At 31.6% G+C, this 22,637-nt stretch overlaps 1 protein-coding gene across 1 annotated transcript; it reads right to left on the bottom strand.

Annotated features, from left to right (window-relative positions):
* Positions 1 to 247: 247 nt before the first annotated feature.
* On the bottom strand, positions 248 to 19,962 carry LOC148602347 (reticulophagy regulator 3-like). The gene is made up of 8 exons (XM_088553623.1): positions 19,727 to 19,962; positions 17,970 to 18,076; positions 17,406 to 17,436; positions 15,024 to 15,150; positions 11,704 to 11,788; positions 8,567 to 8,695; positions 7,921 to 8,118; positions 248 to 7,167 (listed from the first exon to the last, which is right to left on the bottom strand). Exons 1-8 carry the CDS (start codon positions 19,897 to 19,899, stop codon positions 6,581 to 6,583), a joined length of 1,437 nt encoding a protein of 478 aa, XP_088409749.1. The 5' UTR covers positions 19,900 to 19,962; the 3' UTR covers positions 248 to 6,580.
* Positions 19,963 to 22,637: the final 2,675 nt, after the last annotated feature.

Raw genomic sequence — 22,637 nt, 5'->3', positions numbered from 1 at the left:
TGACTGAGGAGTTATGAAAGAAAAAAAATCCTTAGTTCCGGTCATTGACCTTTCACCTATTGATTTTGGCATTTACTGCAGTATACCTACTGATAGTTGTTTATATGTTTCATCCTGCTGCTGTAAGTAGTTTCAAAGTTATGTTAACTTTGTAAAGGCAATACATTGTGAGTTCTGTAATGGTTTTTTTTACCACTTTGCCAGACTATTGCCATTTTGATACTCCATGCAGACAAAACTTCAAATATATAAGTAATACTCTTTTATTTACATAAATACCTTTTATACAAATGATAAATATATAAATAATGAGGTAAAAACAACAGAATATGAATATAATATTAAAAGCAGCTATTAAACCAAAGGGAGATAATTCATATCACATTGTAGTAAAAGCACATCACCAACAACAAACAAATAATTTAACAGTCTAAACTGGCCACTGGCAGCATAAAAATGTTAAAACGGAAGTTATTCACAGAAAGCCTTCAGCACAAAATGTAATAAAATAACTAAAACTGACAATACACTCACTACAAGTGACTGTGGTGAAAAAGTGCAAAATAATACTTTTAAAAAGCAGCATATATAGACACACAAAAATCATCTATTTCCCCAAATAATGATACATCATTTACAATCAAACATGGTAACTGAAAATTCCTGTTAGGCAGTGAGGGATACAAGGGAGGGTTAAAGAGAGTTGGAACCCTCCTTTCAATAGAGAATTTAGTTTAGAAGTGCAAATCCTTGTAAAAAATTATCCATATTTACGAACCTTAGTGAGCATGCTCCCATACCCTTCACATCCCAATGTTGGATACTCAAGTAAATTTGTTTGTAAGAGAAATACATGTGGAAGGACCCAGATATAAAAAGTATTAAGAGTAGTTTTTCAGGCTTTAGACCTTTCATCTTCTAACTTCTGTTACTCAGAATAGTAGTTTCAAACTCCAGACTGTGACTTCTTTGAGTTTTAGTTAATCCAAAGTAAATATCATCGTAGCAGAACAAAATGTACTCTTAACCTGTAACTTATCATGGTGAACTTATATACCAAAAATCATGTCAACTTCTGCATGCATTTAGAAAAAAAGACCGAAAAACGTTTATTTCTGTGAATTTAGCGAATTCTGTGAAGTTCAAAGCCCGTAATTACACTAAAAATCATCAGAGTGGAATCAACTACAAACTTGTCCTGCAACTTATCATCATGAATTTATATGCTAAAAATCATGCCAATATTTGCAAGTGTTTAGTAAAAAGTCAAGAAAACCGTTATTTCTGTGAATTTTGATAAGTTTCAGTAAAAATCTCACAGCAGAAAAAAAAAATTTAACTTGACCTGTAACTTATCATGATGAACTTATCTACCAAAAATCATGTCAATATATTTGCAAGCGTTTAGAAAAAAAAGTGAAAAATTGAAGATGGACAGACAAGTGGGTCAAAAACATTATACCCTTCGCAACTTCTTTGAATGGGGTATAAAAATATCCAGGATTCCCCTTAATAAATTTCTTGGTCTGCCCATGCAAGGCAACTTAATATGTACTAAATAAAAAAATTTTATCCAGAGTAAAGTTAAACTTATATACATTGTATTAATATCACTGAGAAACATCACTATTTCATCAAAATTATATCAAATTGTGTATAATTTTGAATAAATTGACTGTTGCCTGATACCCTGAAACAAGTCGGAACCAGAATTTTTTCCCAATCAATAGTGTTCAAAAAACCATTCAAATTATTGTCATCATGAGAAAAATAAACTGTTCTAAAAGCAGAAATTTGTTTTGGGAGTAAACCTTTGTGTATTTCATGATAAGAGTTGTACTGGTAAGCAAAATTAAAGCCCTAACCACAAAAATTAATTGTCATTTAAATAATATTTCTTCAATGTTTAAATCAAAAATATTATTAACTCTACCAAATCAGTTCTTGATGAAGAAAATTTATACCATGAAAATTAATGTTTTTACAGTATATCTGGCTAATTTACATATATATTTTTTTAAAAATGCAAAGTAGCTCTGATAAAATGGGTTTAACAGTACATCACATAAACAAATTATAGGAAGTTTTGCAAGAATCAGGCAAAATTCATAATATTTTAAGCATGCATATAAAAAACCAATGTGGCAGTTTTTTTAACATGTTCAAAGGTCTCTTGTATTTTTAAATGACTGGTATCTGCAGTCTTTCACAAAAAATTGTAAGTGTAAAATCAGTCATAAGTTCTGGCGTCATAACTTATGACTCATTTTACACTTAATACAAGTTTTTTTTGTGAAATTGACCATATATCTCTACAACTTCATAGAAGTTGGAAAACTTCACCAAAGAATATTAAAAAAATTATTCATTTTGACAGAGCTATCTGCCCCTGAATGAATCATTATTACAAGAAATATTACTATGCAGAAACAATAATAAAATCCTTTATAACTTACACTGTAAACTTTTGCTACTGTGATATTTCACTCATTGCCAGATTCTTACAAGAACTTAATTGTGAGCAACATGTAACCTTTAACAATTCAAATATGCCTCATCCAAAAAAGTTATAAATTAAAGTTGAATTATCTCCCCTTTGTAATGTCAACATTGTCACATGCGTAACTCAAGGTGGTAGTACAATATTTGAATTGTGTAATAATGATGAAAAATGATAAAAAGAAAATAATTTGGCTGGCACATGTCACGAAAAAGTACTAAAATCAGTAATAATGACATTTACAATGTTGTATAGCACCAAATAAAGTTTCCAAAAAAAGTGGTTTGGTAACATAATGAACTGCAACATAACAGACCAAAATCTGGACTGGTCAGAACTGGATGGTATATACATGTACACACAGCTACAGTAAAACTTAAATGATCTTCCAAAGAAAAGCAAAATTATGGTCACTTAGGACAGGTATTTGTTATGTACAGGTAAGTTGGTCTTTATTTACAGCTTCAAAGTACACAATGTAAATACAATATACTACACAGGGATATTAGTAAGTCTTTTAAGACAGGTGGTTGTTATACACAGGTGGTTGCTCAGGCAGGTTTGACTGCACATACCCTGAATAAATTAAAAACTTGTCTAAATGAAACACCATTTTTAAGTTCCTTTGTATCAGTTTAAATATCAGGAGAATGGATATGGTGAATATGTCAAAGAGACAACAACCCCACAGGGATTAAAAATGCAAGCTCAAAGCCATCCCTAGGTCTTCAATGAATGACAAGAAAACCATCAAACCACAGGGCAGGCTGCATGTATTTATTTAAATGTTTTTTGAACCCTAGTAAACCAAATAACTCTCTAAACCATAAAAATTCTAAAAGGGGTTCTGTTTATACAATATTCAACGTACAGATTTAGAAAGAAAGTGAGTTTTGTTTACAGGATACCAATTAACATGGTTTTCAGTCCAACCACAATTTCCTCATCTGAGGGTTTTACAATGTCCCTGACTCACACTATCCCAATTAGGTTTCACAGGGATGGTATTCAAGACCCCTAGAAATATGGAATTTCCAAAGAAAACTAACATGAGACTACATGTACATAAAAAGCAAAGATTTTCACTCAGAATAAAAAACTATGAAATATAATAGAAAATGCATCTCTGTGCTTAACAATGGTAAAATTTATATTCTACAATAACTAAACTTCCAAAGTACATTGACCATGATGCACTTACACATTTTTCATTAACATAAATATTTAAGTTATATATATAAGTACATATTTCCCAACATGACAAGAAATATATCATAAAAGTCTCACTAACATTGAAGCCATAAGTTAACAAATATGTTAAGTTCATTCATGTAGATGTTAAAAAAACAGATAAAAAAAATTATATGTTAGGCCATCTGGTCATAATATCTTGGTTTTCAAGCTGAACTTTAACTATTTTTAGTGTGAATAAATTTCATACATAAACTTGTTTGCCATATCAAGATAATTAATAATGAAACACCTTTCTCATCACTTTTCCTGGTTGTAAATAATGTAAAAAGCATGCTCATCATTTTAAAGGGGCAATAAAAAAAAGGTAAAAATAGTTACCTCCCTTGTTCATGAAAAAATGCTTTTGAACCAAGAATTAACTTTGAAAGGCCTTATAAGACTACCGGTACTGTAAGTCAAGACTTGGCAACAGGTTGGACCTAGCGCAAATTGACATAAATATATCTGACACACGACTCTAAAATGAAAAATTTCTCATCAAATTTTACCCCCCCTCCCCACTCAACCAAGAAAAAAAACAAACAAAACAACAGAATATCCTAATTCCAAGTTGTAAGTGGCCATAAAAAATCATCCTAAATATAGATCAAATGTTCCATCCTAAACCAATATATAAATCCAGAAAATTTGAAAGGCAGTGTCCAGAGTCTTTTTAACTATTTCTAGCACTCAATCAACGTTTTCAAACTAAGGGAGGGGATATAGGTTAATGGTCAAGTGAAAATAATTGTGGGTATTAATTTTCATGGTTGAAAAAATGATGTGATTCTGAGGTGGTGGCCTGGCAGATTTTTTAAATAAATACACTGCCCTCATTAACTTCTGACCTCAGTCCAGATACTTCATACAGTAAATTGGAAATAAGTAATCTGGACCCAATGTAGTTGTTCATAAATTATCTGACCCCCAAATTTAAAAAAAATAAATATTCTGACCCCAACAGAATTTGCCAGCCCCTATCCTCCCTCAGAATCAAATGGTTGTCCCTTTAGCATTAATAATTGCTAACATGATTATAGCAAAAATTCATACACTGCACAAATTTATATACTTACATGTACATGTACTATTATTATTGACGTCTGCTATTATTAGCTGAAAGACTTTTAAGAATCTAAGTTTAAGCTATAATATCAGAACTGGCAACTTAAAATATGTTTATCAATTGTTGTGAATGCAGATGCATTAAGAGTGGAAAAATACAAAATATATTATAAAAATCTACATGTAGTACTCAAGCATGAATTTTATATAACAAAACATTCCCAATCACCCATAAAATAAAACACTTCATTTCAATAGTCTATTTTCAGATCCTACAATGAAGAATGCATAAGCTAGTTTACCATATTTTCAGTTGTTCTATTAAAATGTAAAAAACTCCACCTCAGGCCAAATAAAGTTAATTTCCTGATTCTCAGGCCATTTCCATGAAAACAGATGAGGAAGGAAGGCAATATTTTTAACCTTTTTTGCCCTAAAATTTGAGAAGAGTGCTTACACTGCTGCTTATATCATTCATAAGTAAATAAATTATTAAGGAGGGGCTTTCCCCTGTGCAATGTAACTATTTGAAAACCTTGTAACAGGTAATTCTGGCAGTGTGCATATTTCAGTGTATTTTAGCAGTCTACAAAAAAAAATCATAATAAATTCTGCAAAATATTTACAATGGACTTAAGTACCAGTCTATATAAAATTCAGACACTGCCAATAATAAAGTGATTCATGGGGTAGAAAAACCAACGGAACAAACAATGCTTTTACAATCTACATATACTATTTACTTACATAACAATATTTATTTCTGAATTCATATCTGCACTTTTGAGAAAATATCACATTTATCTCCCACTAAAATTAACCAAATCAAACAAAATCAAGAACAGTAACTCTTGCAAAGTTCTAATTTCATGTACAATCTATATAATTTTTTTTCTCAAAAGCGCAACCACAAAATGAAAAACTAAGGCTGGTCAGTAATTATTTCTGAACAAGAAATAAAACTGAATTCAGTGGGTTTTTGACATGCATGAATCACCTTCTGTCTGATTTTTATAAAGACTATAAAGACTGATACTTAAATACTTAGTGCATTACTTATCATCTGCTAAAATAAGATACGTCAAAATTATTCGTAAACCTTTTTGCTACAAAATTTCCAAATTTTACATCCCTATAGTGTAAATGACAGTTTTAGTGCTTTCCTTGGAACATCTTTAATGTTAGTCGGTTACCAATTTCAATTCCTTGTCAGTCAAGACCTAATGTAAAATTTCCATAGGAAACTAAAATGTTAAATGGAGGCCAATAATGGAACATTAAGTGATATCTAGCCACATAATGGTGAAAACATGTTCAAAACGGTCTAATCCAAAAACACTATTTTGGAATTTGCTGAAAACTGATCTAAGCTTGTATTTTATGGTATTAAATGACTGTGCAAAGTTTCTAACAGATTCGTTGATTTGTTATCAGGGTATAAAAATCAAGGAAAAAACTAACAAATCTTAATCTAAAAAAAAAACAGGAAAATTTATACTCTTGGCTCGAAAACCTCCATGGTCTACGGTACAATGTATGTACTAATTTTCACTATTAATGCCAGTTTATCTCTTTGCAAATCTTGCAGTGCAGGCAACATATTGAACAGCATTCTTTCATTCATCTAAAATAAAATTCATTACTGACAGAGCCTGAGGATTAAACTTCATAATGCAATGTGGTTTTATTTTTGAAAAAAGGCCAATAATAAGCTTGCAAACTGTTTCCCTCTGTGCTATTTTTGACTTCTCTTAACAAAAGAAAACAACATTGAAACATCATTTACAACTTTTCATCATCTCCTTTTTCATCTCCAATATCATATTCATCAAGGAATTCAAAATCTTCCGTAAAATCCATATCACTATCAGACATTTTTCGTTTAGAAGATGTCTCTTTTTGTAAGCTGCTACCTGATTGGACACCGTCACCATCCTTCTGATAATTTACCTGATCTGACTGGCTGCTTTTTTGGGGGGAAGCTGCCATATTTAGTCCTGACATAGCTGATTGCATCATGGAAGAGAAAGTCTGTGATACAAGGGTGGAAGCTAGAAGAGCCATTCCAGCAGTTTCTTGCTGTTGAATTTCCTCCCTCTGTTTATTTTGGGTCCTTTGACTAAGCTCTGGTGATTGGATCTCATTTATGTCTGGAAATTTCAGATCTGATGTGTAATTTTCGTCTTCAGATTCTGATGTGTCACCGAAATGAGAAGGATGAAATTGCATTGAATCATGACTGTTTGAATTTGTGTCGGAATTTGTCAATCTTGGTGGCATAGGTGGCGCCAGTATTTCATCATCTGTATCATCTAGATGACCAATAGATGGCAGAATACCAAGATCTGGAGTGAAATCTTCATCAAGATCTACAAAAAGATGTATATGTATTAAATACACATGCAGTACTCAAACTGCCTAGGTGGTCTCATGGTACGCAGGAAAAATTATATGTTTAGGACCGCCATGAAAAACATTTAAAAAAAATGTTTTCAATTAAAATATAAATATATGATACCCTCTCATTAAAATATCTGAATATATATATGAATTTAATCAATAAAGGCATAAGTTTTCATTTGAATCAGGGCAAAATATGTAGTACATGAGTATTAATGGGCAAAAATAGATATATTTCCATTCTGGATCTTAATATATGCTTTGTTTTGAAACATATGAAAACATGTAGTAATTTTTCCTGTGTATCACATACAGGAGGTGGTAGGTTCAATCCCCAGCAAAGTCATACCGAAGACTTTAATATTGGTAGTCACTGCATCTTCACTAAGCATGCAGCATATTGGAGATTGAGTGATGACCGGTTGGTGTCAATTTTTTGTTGTTGCTGAAATGCCTTCAGTCGGTCAAGCTTCATCAATGTGTACAGATAAAACCGACATGGGTATTGATTAAGTTTAAAGGAAATTTCAGCTTATACAGTGAAATGAAAGCAATAAGAAAATAAAATTACTTCAAACATATAAGAGTATTGTAGGAGATTGGAGTGTTTTGTAAAGATCTTTAACTGTCTTTGCAAAAATTTTTAATTTTTGTGAGTGAGAGTGGGGTGGAAACTATATACACCCCTAAAATCCATTTCTATTTTTTTTCTTATTTCATACCATCTTCACTAAATGAAGGTTCCTTTGACAACATTGGTGTATTGACAGATGGTGACCCATTACTCTCATCTTCGCTGTCAGTAATGGAACGGGCCAAAGCTGCTGTTGTGGCAGGGTCCAGTGATGGACAAAAATCATCCGAGTCTGTATCTGTGTTTCCATTGTCCTCCTCTACTCCAGATGAATGGGATTTCTTTGCTGTTAAAGAATTATATAAATTGGTAAAAGAAATACTGTAAAGTGGGAAATTTTTGTGAGGTTCTAATTTTCACAAAGTTTTGGGAATCCCTAAAGTAAAAGCTCTCTAAATTTAAGTCTAGATATTTTACATTAGATTCCACTCCATTTAATCTGAAGATGCAAAAAAATTGAAATACAGGAAATTAAATACCCATGTTCATAAAGCAAATCCTGAAATTTGGCACTCGTGAAAATTACCCACTATAAGATATGGGCCAGCAAACGTACCATCCACAAATAAAGGGATGACTCCTTAAAAACATCAATCTCATTATGATCATTTTCCATGAGAAGGAAGTATTCAAATTAGGTAAGTCTAAGAGAAAAATGTCCCTAGTAAGTGAGCATGGTAGCCACAAATTACAAATGCTTTACTATATGTTGATATATTACACATAAATCTTACCTTTAAATGACCATTTGGACTTGAGTTTTAATGAGTAATCGAGCTTCATGAAAACTGGTTCAAACTTGAGGTACACTTTTTGTAAAAGATTATGATATAAAACACACGGCCACAACATTATACTGATCACTGAAAATAGAAACATAATGTTCTTTCAGTGTCGGTCTCTGTAGGAATAAGGCAATATGGGAAAAAAAATCAGAATGTATGTCAAAAACCCAATGATCTGCCAATGAAATATCACAAACATTACTGTAAAAGTATTCATTTTCACAGTGTACTAATTTTCACTATTTTCGGAATGAACATAAAAGCATGAAAAATAATACCCACAAAATTGATTTTTAACACTATATCATGCTTATCATTGTTTCAATCCACAAAAATTGATACCCTCGAATATGTTCACTTGACAGAATCCGTGAAAATTAGCAACTACGAAAATTAATACGTATACAGTATTTGATCTCTGCATCAATAGATTTGCTCAGACTTTTTTCAACAGAATGTAAGAAAAATGAGGTTTTAGACAGAGTTATCTGCCTTTGAAATGTTCATTTTCAGTGCATTTCAATAAAACTATAACTAAATTTACAAAACTTTTCTTTTTTCCATGACTCTGATGTTGCAAGTTAAACTTTCAAAATGGTAGATATTTACAAACTAAGTTTCAACCACTGCCTGATTCTTACAGAGAAAGAGGTTACAGAGAATCACACTTAATTAGACATCTATAACAACCAAAAAAAGTGGTTCTTCCACACATCATCATTTCTATCAAGTTTGGTTTAAATTGCAGGTGGTGAAAAACTTTTTGAGAAGTTGGGAAAAATATGATACAATGTAAGTTTTCAGAATTGTTGACGTCATAAAATTACTTGAACTTTTCCTCCAGTAAAAATAAGCAGACGCAAAACTTGATATGCTGTTCAACAAGTCTATAATAAAGGAACAGACAGAGAGACTGTGTGAAAAGTGCACAGGCAAAATTATTTGACATGATTTTAACATAAATTAACATGATTTTAAGCAATAAAACTGGGGGCAGATTTAAGTCTTCATAAGAAATTTACATTAACTTTTCACAGGGAGTTAATGTTAAGTTAATTTCACATGAAAATCACATTAATTTCACATGAACAATTTTTTTCCCGTATAAAAAGTATAAAAAAGAGGAAAACATATCAACAAACAGTTTTCTTTTTGAAAACATATTTAAAGTTTCCACTAAATTAGTCAGATTCTATAAATTATATTTGCCCTTTTCTTAATATTTTTTTTTCTGACAAAAAAAATCATTACTTAAGTTTTACATTCAATTTCATTTAAACTGACAATTTTTTTTATAATCATAAAAAAATTAGTCAGCTGATTCAGTACACCGAATATATAATACTGGAAAGGCTTTACAATATTTCAAAGTCAAAAACATAAGGAGATCCATAGAGCTGAAAGCCTCCATTTTATTAGTCATTTACACAAAGCTTATCTAAACTAAACCCTGGGAAACCAGAAGCATTTTCAAACCTTTAATACTTGATTCAATGCACTTTGAACCTAGACAAACCAGACACCTGTCTAAACCACACAAATTTTATAGCCAAAAAGGATTTCAGTTTTGACAAGTTTTACTGTAGCTTTAAAAAAACATAGACAAATTTCATTCTCAAGATATTATTGGGGACAGGTGAGACAAATAAATCATCCTTGAAAATCTATACATGTATTTGCCTCTGTTCGTGGTGACAAGCCTTATCCTAATGCCTAAAATATAACCTAACATACGGATTATACAGGGATATAAATTATCAGTGGCCCATGGCTACTAATTTTTTTTGCTGGGTACCACACTTTTAGGAAAAATTTAGTTGAACATATAGAAAATCATAAACAAAAATCAGGTCTGGGCTACCAGCTTGTATTTCATAGTTTTTACCCCTGAGATAGCAGATCTCTATACTCATTATTGATTAATGATTTCTTTCCATATTTGTTTTTCTTTTAACCTTCCATAAAACAACACATAAAAGACAAAATAAATATATCAATGTCACTTTGGAAGCATCCATTTGATTTTTATGGGGTGGCAGAATCAAACTCAAAATCAGAACTACAACAAAGGACATAAACTAATGGTTAAAAATCATGGACTAGTCCTATAATAACTAAAATAAACTTCAACATTTACATATTCCAGATGCCGGTAGAAATAACACTGAAACAAAAATAAGTTAAAGATTTGCTACTACCCTTTCCCCCTCCTTAAGAAATTGATGGTTACCTCTTCAGCTTCTATGCCATATCAAATGTATGTCAATGCATTTTTATTGTGACCATTGGTCTTTATTGAGGTAAAAATAAAATAATGTCCAAATTGTATAATAAAAGAGATATTTTAGTTACAGTTTAAGAAGTAGGATTTAACATTGTACATCAATCTAATTCCGATCATTATTTCTTCAAAACCCCATTAAAGAAAATTGTATTAAAAAAAGGCTTTACAAATAAATAGAAGTTACATATTGACTCAAAACAGTTTTTTTTTTTTGCAGCCATTCCATGTTTTAATTTTAGCTGCCAATTTATGCTCATGCTACTCAACTGATGGAATTCTCGGCTTTATACACTAGTAATCATATGTTTATACATGTAATATAAAATATTAACAAAATTCTAATATCGAATTAAATCATGGAAACTCCAATTTATTATTGTTTTACCATATATAGGTCATTGATGCAATTATTTAACCCCTCCCTATCACTTTGTATAAAACAATGCAATATAAATGGCCAGTCTGTGGTAAAATAATGATAAAATGGAGTCTGTGTGATTTATTTCTTAAATTGACAAATATTGAGTCTCAAATTGTATAATATGATATGGCATACAATTTTACAACCACAAATTTATTGGTATGTCACTAACAAACATCACTACTGTTTTTCCTAACAACTGAGGCTTTGGTCATGATAACAAACTGCAGTTCAACTATTGTTGAATCGCTCAACTGGAGAATTTGAAATCATGTGATTACATCATCTGATTATTCAGCAGTCCATATCCCTACAACATACCTGCTTCACCTGAGCCATACAAAATGTAAATACAAGTAGTATAAATACACAGTTACTCACCTGATATGTAGAGTAGCATTACACCGGGTAAATAATGTCCTAAAACAGCTAGGGAGAGGAAGAAACAGCTACTCACAACACAGAACTGTCAACAACAAAAATAAAGTAGATTTTATAACAAAGCAGGACCAATAAATGTGTCTCCCTAATTGTCTCTTACCCTAAGTGCACCTGGTGACTGGTCCATACTACAATGTTTGAGTAAAGTCCAGGTTACTCATTTACTTTTTAGTTTCTGTGTGTTTTCTTTTCACATATACATTTGTTGTAGCAGGTCATTTTTGCATTAGCCAATTACGTGACTTGCTCTATGAAAGAGGCATTAAATTTCTCTGTCTTCATTTTTTTTAGTCTTCAGATTCAATGGAATGCAATTATATATAAAATATCTGGACTAAAATTTGGCAAGCTTTGGTTTTAGTGATTCAAAAAACCTGCCAGAATATACATGTAGCAAAAAATTAGAACATTACGAAAATTTTGATCATGGTTTCCTTGCTTTTGCATGTACTTACATAAATGCAAAAGTAGATGTATATACATGTATGAGTTGATGTCTTTTCATCATTCACAACTACTGTAAAGCAGCTTATTTTCCAAATGATTTTTTTTGGCTCATTTTGAGAGCAAGAAAAAAAATTGCAAAAATATGTCTCTTCACCATGGCATACATATTAAACATAGAATCAGTAGAGACAATAAATAGTAGCAAAATAAAGCTGAGAAATCCTGAAAAGTGAACAGTTTACAATGTGTGAATGGGATAGGAAAAATTCTAGAGCCTCAGTATATAGCTGTGTGACAGATTCATCCTAAAATCACAAAAACAAAACACAACACAATTGCATTGTTTTAGTCTTATAATGACGCAGGTCATTTTGGTCTTGGTCAAACCATTCATTGGCCAAATTGGTCATGAATTCCAGTTTCCAAGTACACTTTTAAAAAATCTATTGAATTCTTAATTTTGAATGAAACAACAATTAGATAAAGTTAGATGAACTTTCAGCATTAACTTGAATAAAGACACTAAATCAATGAAAAATTACATTTGTATTATTCTGAGAAAAAGTTAAATCATTGACAATTACGGATGCAGGTCACACAAGTATGGTGTCCTAGAAGTCTCCAGATGTGGTATGTATACATATTCTACATAAGGACACTATTCCATAGCACATACATTGTATCTTTGTATAATCAGGTTCATTTAGGTGCACATGTATATAATGTAATTGCATGTACATGTGTATGGTAAAAAAATGAATTTCTTCTTAAAACATTAATTAAGGCGCCAGCCATTTATTAAGCGGGAGCCTGGGATGGTGATAAGATCCTCAGAACAGCCCATTGGCTCATATTTTGAATAAAAAAGACAATGAACAGTGAAAAAAAAGTATAAAATCTGTAAGACTTTTACAGCTTGTGATCTCATACTATAGGGGAACAGGAAACAAATATATTTTTTAAATTAGGCCTGACTGTTTGTCAACCTTCATATTGCTAAGAAAAGACCATTCTGACTGGTAAGAATTTTACAATATTATGTATCAGTTTTTGTAAGAATCATGCAAAATGGGAACATGTCAAAAGCCTATAAATCTAACATCATTTCACTCAAGGATGCTTTCTCTATTTGAAAATATCATTATTTGATCTCTGCATCGCTGAATCATCTCAGAAATTTTTCAATAGAATATTAGAAAAATGAGGTGTTTGACAGAGTTATCTGCCCTTGAAATGTTCATTTTTCAGTGCTTTTCCATGAAATCATAACTCAAAGCACCAACATGATATGGATATTTCTGTCTGTTTCCCTTGATTCTGATGGTGCAAATAGTCGAATTAAACTGTCAAAATGGTTGTTTTTTTCATACCATGTTTCACCCACTGCCTGATTCATAGAAAGACTGACACTTAACTAATTCATTATTATTGTAACCAAATCAATGCCTGTGCATGAAATTAATTAATCATGTTCTCATTTTGATAAGAATTTTCATCACATTATGTTTGACTTTTTTATGAATGGTTGAGACTTGTCAAAATTCCTAAGTAACAGATTTGGGGATTGGTTTAGAATAACATGTACATGCAATTTTCAAATGATGAATTAAAAATATAGTTCAATGCTTTGCATTACCATGTATTACAGTAACAAATTGGACATTGAAATTTATCAAACATAAAATACATGTAAATCCATCTAATTTAATACTCCCTGGAGAATAAGATAATCCAGGTAAAAAAGGAGCACTCTATCAAGATAGATGCAAATTTGAAGGCACATCATACAAGAAGTGACATCATTCTAGAGAAAATTGACAAAATTTTGCATGGTGCTGATAAAACCCATCAAAAAGGTAGGGTATCTGCACCTTTCCAAAACTGTCTACAGGGAACACTACAATTGACAAATTTTATCATGGCATGGTTATACATGTAATTATTTTTTCAGTAAGTGTCAGAAAACACCACTTTAAACCAAAATTATTTTCATAAGTGTAAGTGTTCGTAAGAATCAAGCAAAATTGGAAAAATCAGAAACATGCGTATCAAAACCCCACCGATCCGACAATAAAATATCACTCAAAATTTTTCAGTAGAATCTTAGAAAAATGAGGATTTGACAAGAGTTATCTGTCCAGGCAAAATGTTCATTTTCACCGCATTTAAATGAAATTCTAACTCAATGGTCCAACATGATATGGAAAATCGTGTCTGTTTTCCTTGAATCTGATGGTGCATGTAGTCAAAATACACTATCAAAATGATGGGGTTTTTTTTTGTTTCACTTACTGCCTGATTCTTACAGGGACTGACACTTAAAGATTTCTTTTTGTGTTTTATTCTGTCAATTCATTAACACCGTATAAAAATCATAGCAACTTAGTTGCACTTCATTCCTTTATAGCTAAATGCAAAATTTGTAAAATAAATCACCTGCTAAATAAAATTAACAGTAGCAGTATATAATAAACATGTAACTAATGACACAAAAAAATAAATATTTGATGGGTACACTATTGTCAACAAGACACAGTGGAGATGGAGTGAGTAGTGTCAAACTTTGATTTCCACTAGAATCTTGGTTCCCTTGATTACATTCTCCACAGTGGAAATGGAGTGAGTGGAGTCCCGCTATTGCCACCCAATGCATTGATGTCACAATTTTAAAAAAATATATGTAGTTTACGCATTCTGTTGAAATACTAAGATTCTATAATTTTTACTCTGATGGAGACACCGTGGAGTAACAGAGGAGGATAATAATGCCACCACTACGGAGGGTGGAGAAATTAAAATAGTGTAGTACTTACCAAAAATCTATGATTCTGACGAAACAGTAGACAACTATTTACATATCTAGATATAGAGCACCATATCTGGGCGAGATATTTACAGATTTCTGGAACACTGAGCAAGCGAGGATGTACTGGTGTCCAGCTGTTGAGATAAATAAATAAATGATACAATAAAAATCTGTCTTAACTGAAACTCTGAATAATCTGGACACCTGTTTAAGGAGGTAGACCTAAGGTAAGGGACACAACTCTTTAAAATCATTGGAACGTTTGTATTCAGGCTCTTTATATCAAATCTCTTCAAATGTCCACCAAGTCACTGGCAATTATGTAAGAAGTTGACATCTTTTTGAATAAGAATATTTGAAATTCAAGAAATTTAACCATTTTGCTAAATCATGCCAGCTTGTTGTGCAATGTCACAAACAACAAGTATATGATGTTGATGACAGAAGCCACTTTGTATCAGTGCTGTAAAAGACAGAATTAGTACTGTACAAGACTGTATCAGCACTGTACAAGACAGTATCAGTACTGTACAAGACTGTATCAGTACTGTACAAGATGACCCATCTAAAACAGATTGAAAGACACTCCAGTAGAATAAACAAATATATTTGTTATTTAGGATCTTCACTGGGGATATGGTAACATATGATGTATTCCTAGTCATCTTTCTGTATATCCCTCGCCTATTGCTCAGGGAGTATAGAACACTGAAAGAAATTACAATATAACATAAACAGGCATGGTGTATGCATGTATGTCAAAGAGACAACAACCCCAATTGCACTGTTTTCAATAGTAGCCGGTAAAATCAGCCACCTATCACTGAGTTTTTTCCGGCTATGAAATTTCCAATCAAAAAAATGTTTTGGTCGATGTAAGTAAAAAACAGAATTTGAATCAGGATACAGATCAGTGTTTAATCAGTCGTGCGTCTCTGCCATTTTGTCCTGGGTAGAGGGTAATAACCAATGAGTTCGAAAGTCAATCGTCATGTCATTTAAAGCATATGCTTCAAATGATTTGGCATTAGAGCCTTAAGATCGCTTTAGAATTTGTGATGGCTCTATGGCAGAAAATGGAAAACAATTAATGAGACAATTCTGCATTCCTGGCTATTATGGAAGGAAGGGATATATAAAAAAAGGGGGTAGAGTTAAAATTAGGAAATAAAACCCACAAACGTTTCATTTTCATTAAAAAAAAATCATAAGAAATTAAAATAACTTTAATTAAAATATGAAATAATATCAAATATAAAAAAAAATAATAAAAAAAAAAACAGCAATCACGTCTGCTTATGCTTAGATTCACAAAGGAAATTCTCATCTTTCATCTTTTTTTTGGCATTATACTTTTGTTTTACCTTTTTATTATTTGACAATAAAGTATCCAGTCAAAGTCTTATTACATTGTACATAAATGCACAGAGTGTTGCACTATTTGGAACCCCAGATTATCTTATACTTACAGAACCTGGTTAATGATCTCAACATACATGTATACATGTATGTGTAAAACCGTTCACCTTACTTACATGTTACAAAGCCAACTAGCAGTGAGTGACTAAGGATCAAATGGTGCATATGCAACAAACATGCAAGATTAAATATTGTGACTGTGTAGATTAGACACAAAGTGTAACTCCAGAATATGTTCCTGTAAGCACTAAAATTATATTCTCCATAGAAATTAATTCAAATTTCAATATTAATTTTTTTAAATATTGCATTAGATAACATAGTACATTTCTTATTCATTTAATCTTGGAAGAGTGATTTTGTTTTCTGGAATTAAACTTTGAGCAGTAAAATAGTAACATACATATATATGTTAATGATTTGAATAAGAGACATGACAGTTTTAAAAGAATGTACATGTAGGTCCCATGCAACAATAAGCACAAAGCACAAGAAATATTATAAACACACAATTTTTCTGTTTATGGTGAATATACATTATGACTATTACAATATCTATCATTTTAAGAAAAAATACAAGCTGGATTAGAGGCACCATAGTTAATGAGAGGTAAAAAAAATGAACTGAAAAAGCTTAAATTTGTTTTCTGCCGGGGGGGCTTTGCCCCCTAGCCCCCCTGCCAGGAGCTGCCCCCAGACCCCTCACCGTAGTTTGGGTTTCCTCCTATTCATTTTTAATTTCCAGCTTAAAAAACTTAATGAAAACACAGACTGGGATGACAATGTCAGCCAAAGGCAACTCGTTGGTCTTCAATGAAATCCTCATATCACAGGTCAGGCTGCAGCTAGCCACAAGACTTACATCCCAAGTGAATATCCCAAATAACATATTACATGTACATATATATACTACATGTACCAAAGACATAGTTCATACATGTACGGTATGGCTATATGTACGTGTACTCACCTATCAGGATCTTCAGGTTCTTTAGGGGGAACTAATAAACAAAAAAGTAGTTACATGTAAAATGTACATACATGTACAATTAAAGAAATCTTCATGTTGTACAAACAGAAGTAAAAAGATGTTTGTCAACAAGACAGTAACAAAACTTCACATTTTTTACATGTATGCAAATGTATAAACAGGGCCTAATCTAGAGAATAAAATGAACAAAACCTTCTACCATTTTTCTTTGACAGGGAGAAGTTTTTGTATTACATGCAGATAACGTAAACATAATTTACCAAAACTTCTCCTTGTCATTGATGTCTAGATTAGGCCCTGGCGAAAACCAACTTATTTTTACATGTACATTTCAGAATATTGATTAAATATTTTTTGCAGTTTTGAAAATAGTATACATACATTTACAGCTTTTAATTACTCAATATTATCTACATTGAAAGACACTCTATGCCATGTACACAGGACTACTGGATATCTTTATATTCTGTACTAGATTTTGTAACTCATGTATATTTTTTAAGTACTAACTGTACATGTACATGTTTATCAAATCATTCTTACCTCTGATTTCTGGCCAGATTTTTTTCTTCCATGTGCGTAAGAAATACATAAGCATCAGAGACAAACTTATCCAGAAATATATTTGACAACCAAAAATAGCGAAAAACCTGTAAAAATAAATAAAAAAATTAGTAATCACTACATGTAATTGCAATATGAACTTTTAACCAATGAAGCATGACTTTGTTTGATATACACATGCAAAAGTAGTTAAAACTAATTTGCATTATTTAGTCTATACAACTGTACAATGCAGGTACATGTACACATATGATTTCTGATAGTTTAAGGACAGCTCTGCCTAAAAACCAGGAAAGTGCTTATAATGGGTGATTCATGCATTTCTTAATCCCAAATATTTTTTTACTGAAAATCTTTCTGTAGGCCCCATAGAAACTGTATTAGGAAATATAAGTGCTAATAAATGTAGTCCACTAGTGATATTCAAACTTAAAATTTGGTTTGAATATCTCCAGTGGACTTAAATTTGGTAATGTTTAACTACAGAAAAAGTACAGAAAAATTTCCTGCCGGAATATTTTTCACTATAACCAATCAAGAAATATTTCAAGATACAAATGTACATGTAGGAGATCCCAAACATATTTTGATTGGAAATCCTGCAGTAGGCCCCAAAGAAACTGTTTAAGGAAATTTAAGTGCAAATGAAAGTTGTCCACTGGAGATATTCAAACTTAGAGTTTGGTTATGTTATGTTTTACTGCAGAAAAAGTATGGAAAAATTTTCCCACCAGTATTTTAACACTATGACCAGTCAAAAAATATTTCATGATAAGTAGCAGATCCAAGGACATAAACATAGGAAGAAGTTGTTTTTAGGACCTAACAAATGTATTTATACACTGTCATTGATTAATTTAAGATATGATGAATCACTCCCTACCTGTTTTTTTCAGGCAGAACCATACATGTACATGTACACATTACTACATGTAATTACAACATGTACATACATGTAAGAACAGTCATCAAAGAAACAGTTCCAATTTGTAAGTTGATTAAAAAAACAAGTCATTTTAGCATGATGAGGATGCTAGATATCATTGTATGAACTTGTCAAAATCTGTTGACAAACCCTCAAATTAAATTGTGTAGCAACGTAAAACTTCTGTGATGCATATCAGTATATGTACATTTAAACTAGTCAACCAAAATTTTAAATTCTTCACTTTTTACAGTAGAGTCACTCAAGTCCTCCATTGTGACTCCACCAAAGTAAAAACTGGAATAAAACTGTTCCATTTCAATAGTTTTCATGGCAATAGATTTCCCTTGATTACTCTTTCAATATTTTTTTTCTCCTTTACTGAAATGTTATTAAACTGATAGAACCATAAAATATACCTTGGAATAAAGACAGGATAAGTTAATTAAAGACAATTTCTGAAATGGTGACTCCACTGTGAGAAATAAAAATTTGTGTTGACAGTAGTGTACAATGAATGTACATTTACAAGTACATGCATGTTGTAGCTTAACACAAATAATATGTAAATTTTAATATTATTAGAACTAACTGAGACATTGAAACAGAAGTGATTTTACATGAAAGACAATCTGACCTTTGAATGAATGACATTTTAGATGAATGCATGATCATGACTTTTTAAAAACTGACCTTGTCATGTACAAATTACAATTGATAAGAATGAATTTCAAAGACTTCTGTAACTTGATATACATGATCTGATATTTTAAGCTACAATGCATGTACAATTTAGGTTTCTAAGTCTTACCAAAACACAACATGTACAAACAAAAACAAAATAGCACTTCTCAATGGACTTTCCCAAACTATTAGGCTTTGAATTTTCATAACCAGTGGCTCGATTGGATTCAAAAAAGACTTCAGAGTTTCTTCTCTGTCCATTTCAACAGCATCCATGTTGAGACCGGTTGGGCTATCCATGATTAACTATATTTAGCCCTTTTATATCCGTTCCCCAAGTTCGTCAACAAACAGGTGCCATTATTTTTGTTTTGGAAATGACGTAGAGATTATAAGTCAAATCGTCCCATTTATCGTTCGTCATATAGATAAGTAGAGTTTCGATTAAATACCAACATATTTACACATACAAGATGAATTGCGGCATACATTATTATGTAAACAATTCTGTCAGTTAAAATACATCATAAATTTGAGATATAAATTCACAGAATAATTAAATTGTCTTGTGAACAGGTTGTGCTAAAATTAGTTTGGCCTTGGAGTTATATTTAAGCGAGAATATCCATGAACGCCAAAAGGCTTATTCCCATTTCTCTTAGTCCAATGTTGACATTCAAAAATATAATATAATTAAATACAAGATAGTCAATTCTATGTCTATAAGCTAAACCTTTAATAAATCTTATAATTTTATTTTGCATCACCTGTAATTTGGATTGTAAAGTGTTGTTGACATCACTTCACCAAGATGAACAAACATAGCCAAAGTGGTATTGCATGCATGAAAGCCATATATATTTCAGACAAACATTTTGTATTTCTATACAAGAAAATTCAATCTTGCATTTGCTTTTAGCAAAATACCATTCACTATAATGTCACCAGATAAGAACTGATCAGTTTTTAACGCTTTACTGGGACAAAATTGATGTATATGTATTAAACATGCGTCTGTTATGGCAAGCCAAAGTGGACAAAAAATGGGCATTTTCTAATTTTTAATATTACAAATTCATTTTCTAATATTACATATTAGATTTCTAATAACACAAAAGACTTGTTCGATATTTAAAAAAAAATGAATTTGTAATATTAGAATATCATTTTGTAATATTAAAAAATGTGACTGATGTTGCGACATTGCAAAGTGATTTTCTAATATTACAAATTCATTTTCTAATATTACAAATTCAATTTGTAATATTAAAAAATGTGTGATATTTTGTAATATTACTAAATCATGAATTTGTAATATTAGAAAATGAATTTTAATATTACAAAATGAATTCCTAATATCAAAAAATCTTTTCTAATATTAAAAAAAATGATTTTGTAATATTAAAAATTCATTTTCTAATATTACAAAATATTGATTTTTGTCCATTTTGGCTTGCCATAGTCTGTTGTGTAGTTGGATGTAAATCCAGATTGTAAATCATGAAATAAATTGTTCTTATCAAAGTAATATTCCAACTGATGATACATATGTACAGTTTTTTCGAAAACGTCTGGAGAGCGAGCTGTCAAGCCACATATTTTCATCTGCATATAGTTTCAATCTCTACAAAGTTTCTTCTAGCTAGAGGCTACAAATGCATTAAGAACCCAAAACGTCAGGGAAATTTTACTTCCGCATGTAACATCTTGTTAACATGATAGTTCGGATTCGAACACTGGGACCCGAGTTTCTGTACCCTCATTGTTGAGATAAAGTAAAGTTGCAACATTCAATAAAAAGTTAAAAGTGGCTAATATATGAAGATAACAGTGCAAAATAATTTCAAAGATGACTGTAAAAGACATGTACATCATTCTTATGTCTGATGAGACATATGTCAAGTCAATGTATGCAAGGTCTGTTATATTCATGTTATAGGTCACAGACCACCAATTCAACCAACGAGCATTTAGAACGTACGCAAAAATAGTCCTAAGCAGAAATTACCCCTGTTCCTCATAGTGCTGTGAAAAAAGTTCTCATCTTATTTAAAAAATTTAAACAGTTTCTGAAAGGAAAAACATTTCTGTACATTTTATAGGTGCATTTTGCTTCTTGTGATGTGAAGCCTAATCTCCATAATGATTTCTAAATATACCCCTATCGTGTGAAAACACTGGGATTTCCCATGCTATTTATAGACACTTCACTTCCGGTGACCAGTACTGCACTGCAAGTCTGCTAACTCCACATGCCATTCTGAGGATTGTGGACTGACATATGTAGAATGATGCTGATATATAGTCCTCTGCAGGTTAAAGTTAAGGTAAAGTCCAGAGAAGCCATTGAATATTGTGAAATTAGCATAGAAGCCTATGGGAAGTGGAATTAGTGGTTTTTAGCCTTATACGCTCTAGTTTCAGTTTCCCTTCCGGAATTTCCGATGCAGAACGTGTTGAAATCCGAAGACCGATCTGCATTTTGTTGTTCACTTCCGGGAATCGAAACACTGCAATCGCAATGGAAAATCTTCTATTTTATGCTTTTTCTTAACATTTTTATTTTGTAGAACTAGATATTTGTCATTTTTATCAGTATTTTTTTACACTATTTTTTTTTTTTGCTTTTTATATTGAATCCATTGATGTGTTAATGACGAATCTCCATGCATTTGAATGGTAGACGAGGACCTATTCTCATAACATCACGGAGTCACATGACGAGACTTACACACCCTATAGTCAGAAAAGACTGGTGTCTTATGTGAGATTGGATCTTATGGTAAAAGCAATGCATATATCTGTCTGAATATATTGATGGTTTGTAAAAGTGGCTCTTGATAAAAAGTAATGAATTACAGTTGAATGTAACATAACATGTGAACATTTCAAACGGTATCATGCCATATCATAAATTGAAAAAATATCATCAATGCAATCAGGGACATATAAAACTACTCCCGCAGTGCTAGAGGTTGTTTGGCAAGCTATATTCTGACTTGGTGCCATCCTAACTTCTAGTATCTGAGGTTAGATTG

The sequence above is a fragment of the Perna viridis genome, chromosome 11 (assembly GCF_037379345.1).
Source record: "Perna viridis isolate PV_CMFRI_1.1 ecotype Kerala chromosome 11, ASM3737934v1, whole genome shotgun sequence".
NCBI classification, from domain to species: Eukaryota; Metazoa; Mollusca; class Bivalvia; order Mytilida; family Mytilidae; genus Perna; species Perna viridis.
The sequence above is the reverse complement of the archived record's forward strand: the minus strand, read 5'-3'. Positions and strand labels throughout refer to the sequence as shown.

What these genes read in the sequence shown, in the direction of transcription:
- LOC148602347 (XM_088553623.1), bottom strand. Translation starts at nt 19,899, where the DNA reads ATGGATAGCCCAACCGGTCTCAACATGGATGCTGTTGAAATGGACAGA. An exon ending in TTTGTACATGTTGTGTTTTG is followed by an intron (nt 18,077 to 19,726) that starts GTAAGACTTAGA and finishes TTATTTTTACAG; the next exon opens with GTTTTTCGCTATTTTTGGTT. An exon ending in AATCTGGCCAGAAATCAGAG is followed by an intron (nt 17,437 to 17,969) that starts GTAAGAATGATT and finishes TTTGTTTATTAG; the next exon opens with TTCCCCCTAAAGAACCTGAA.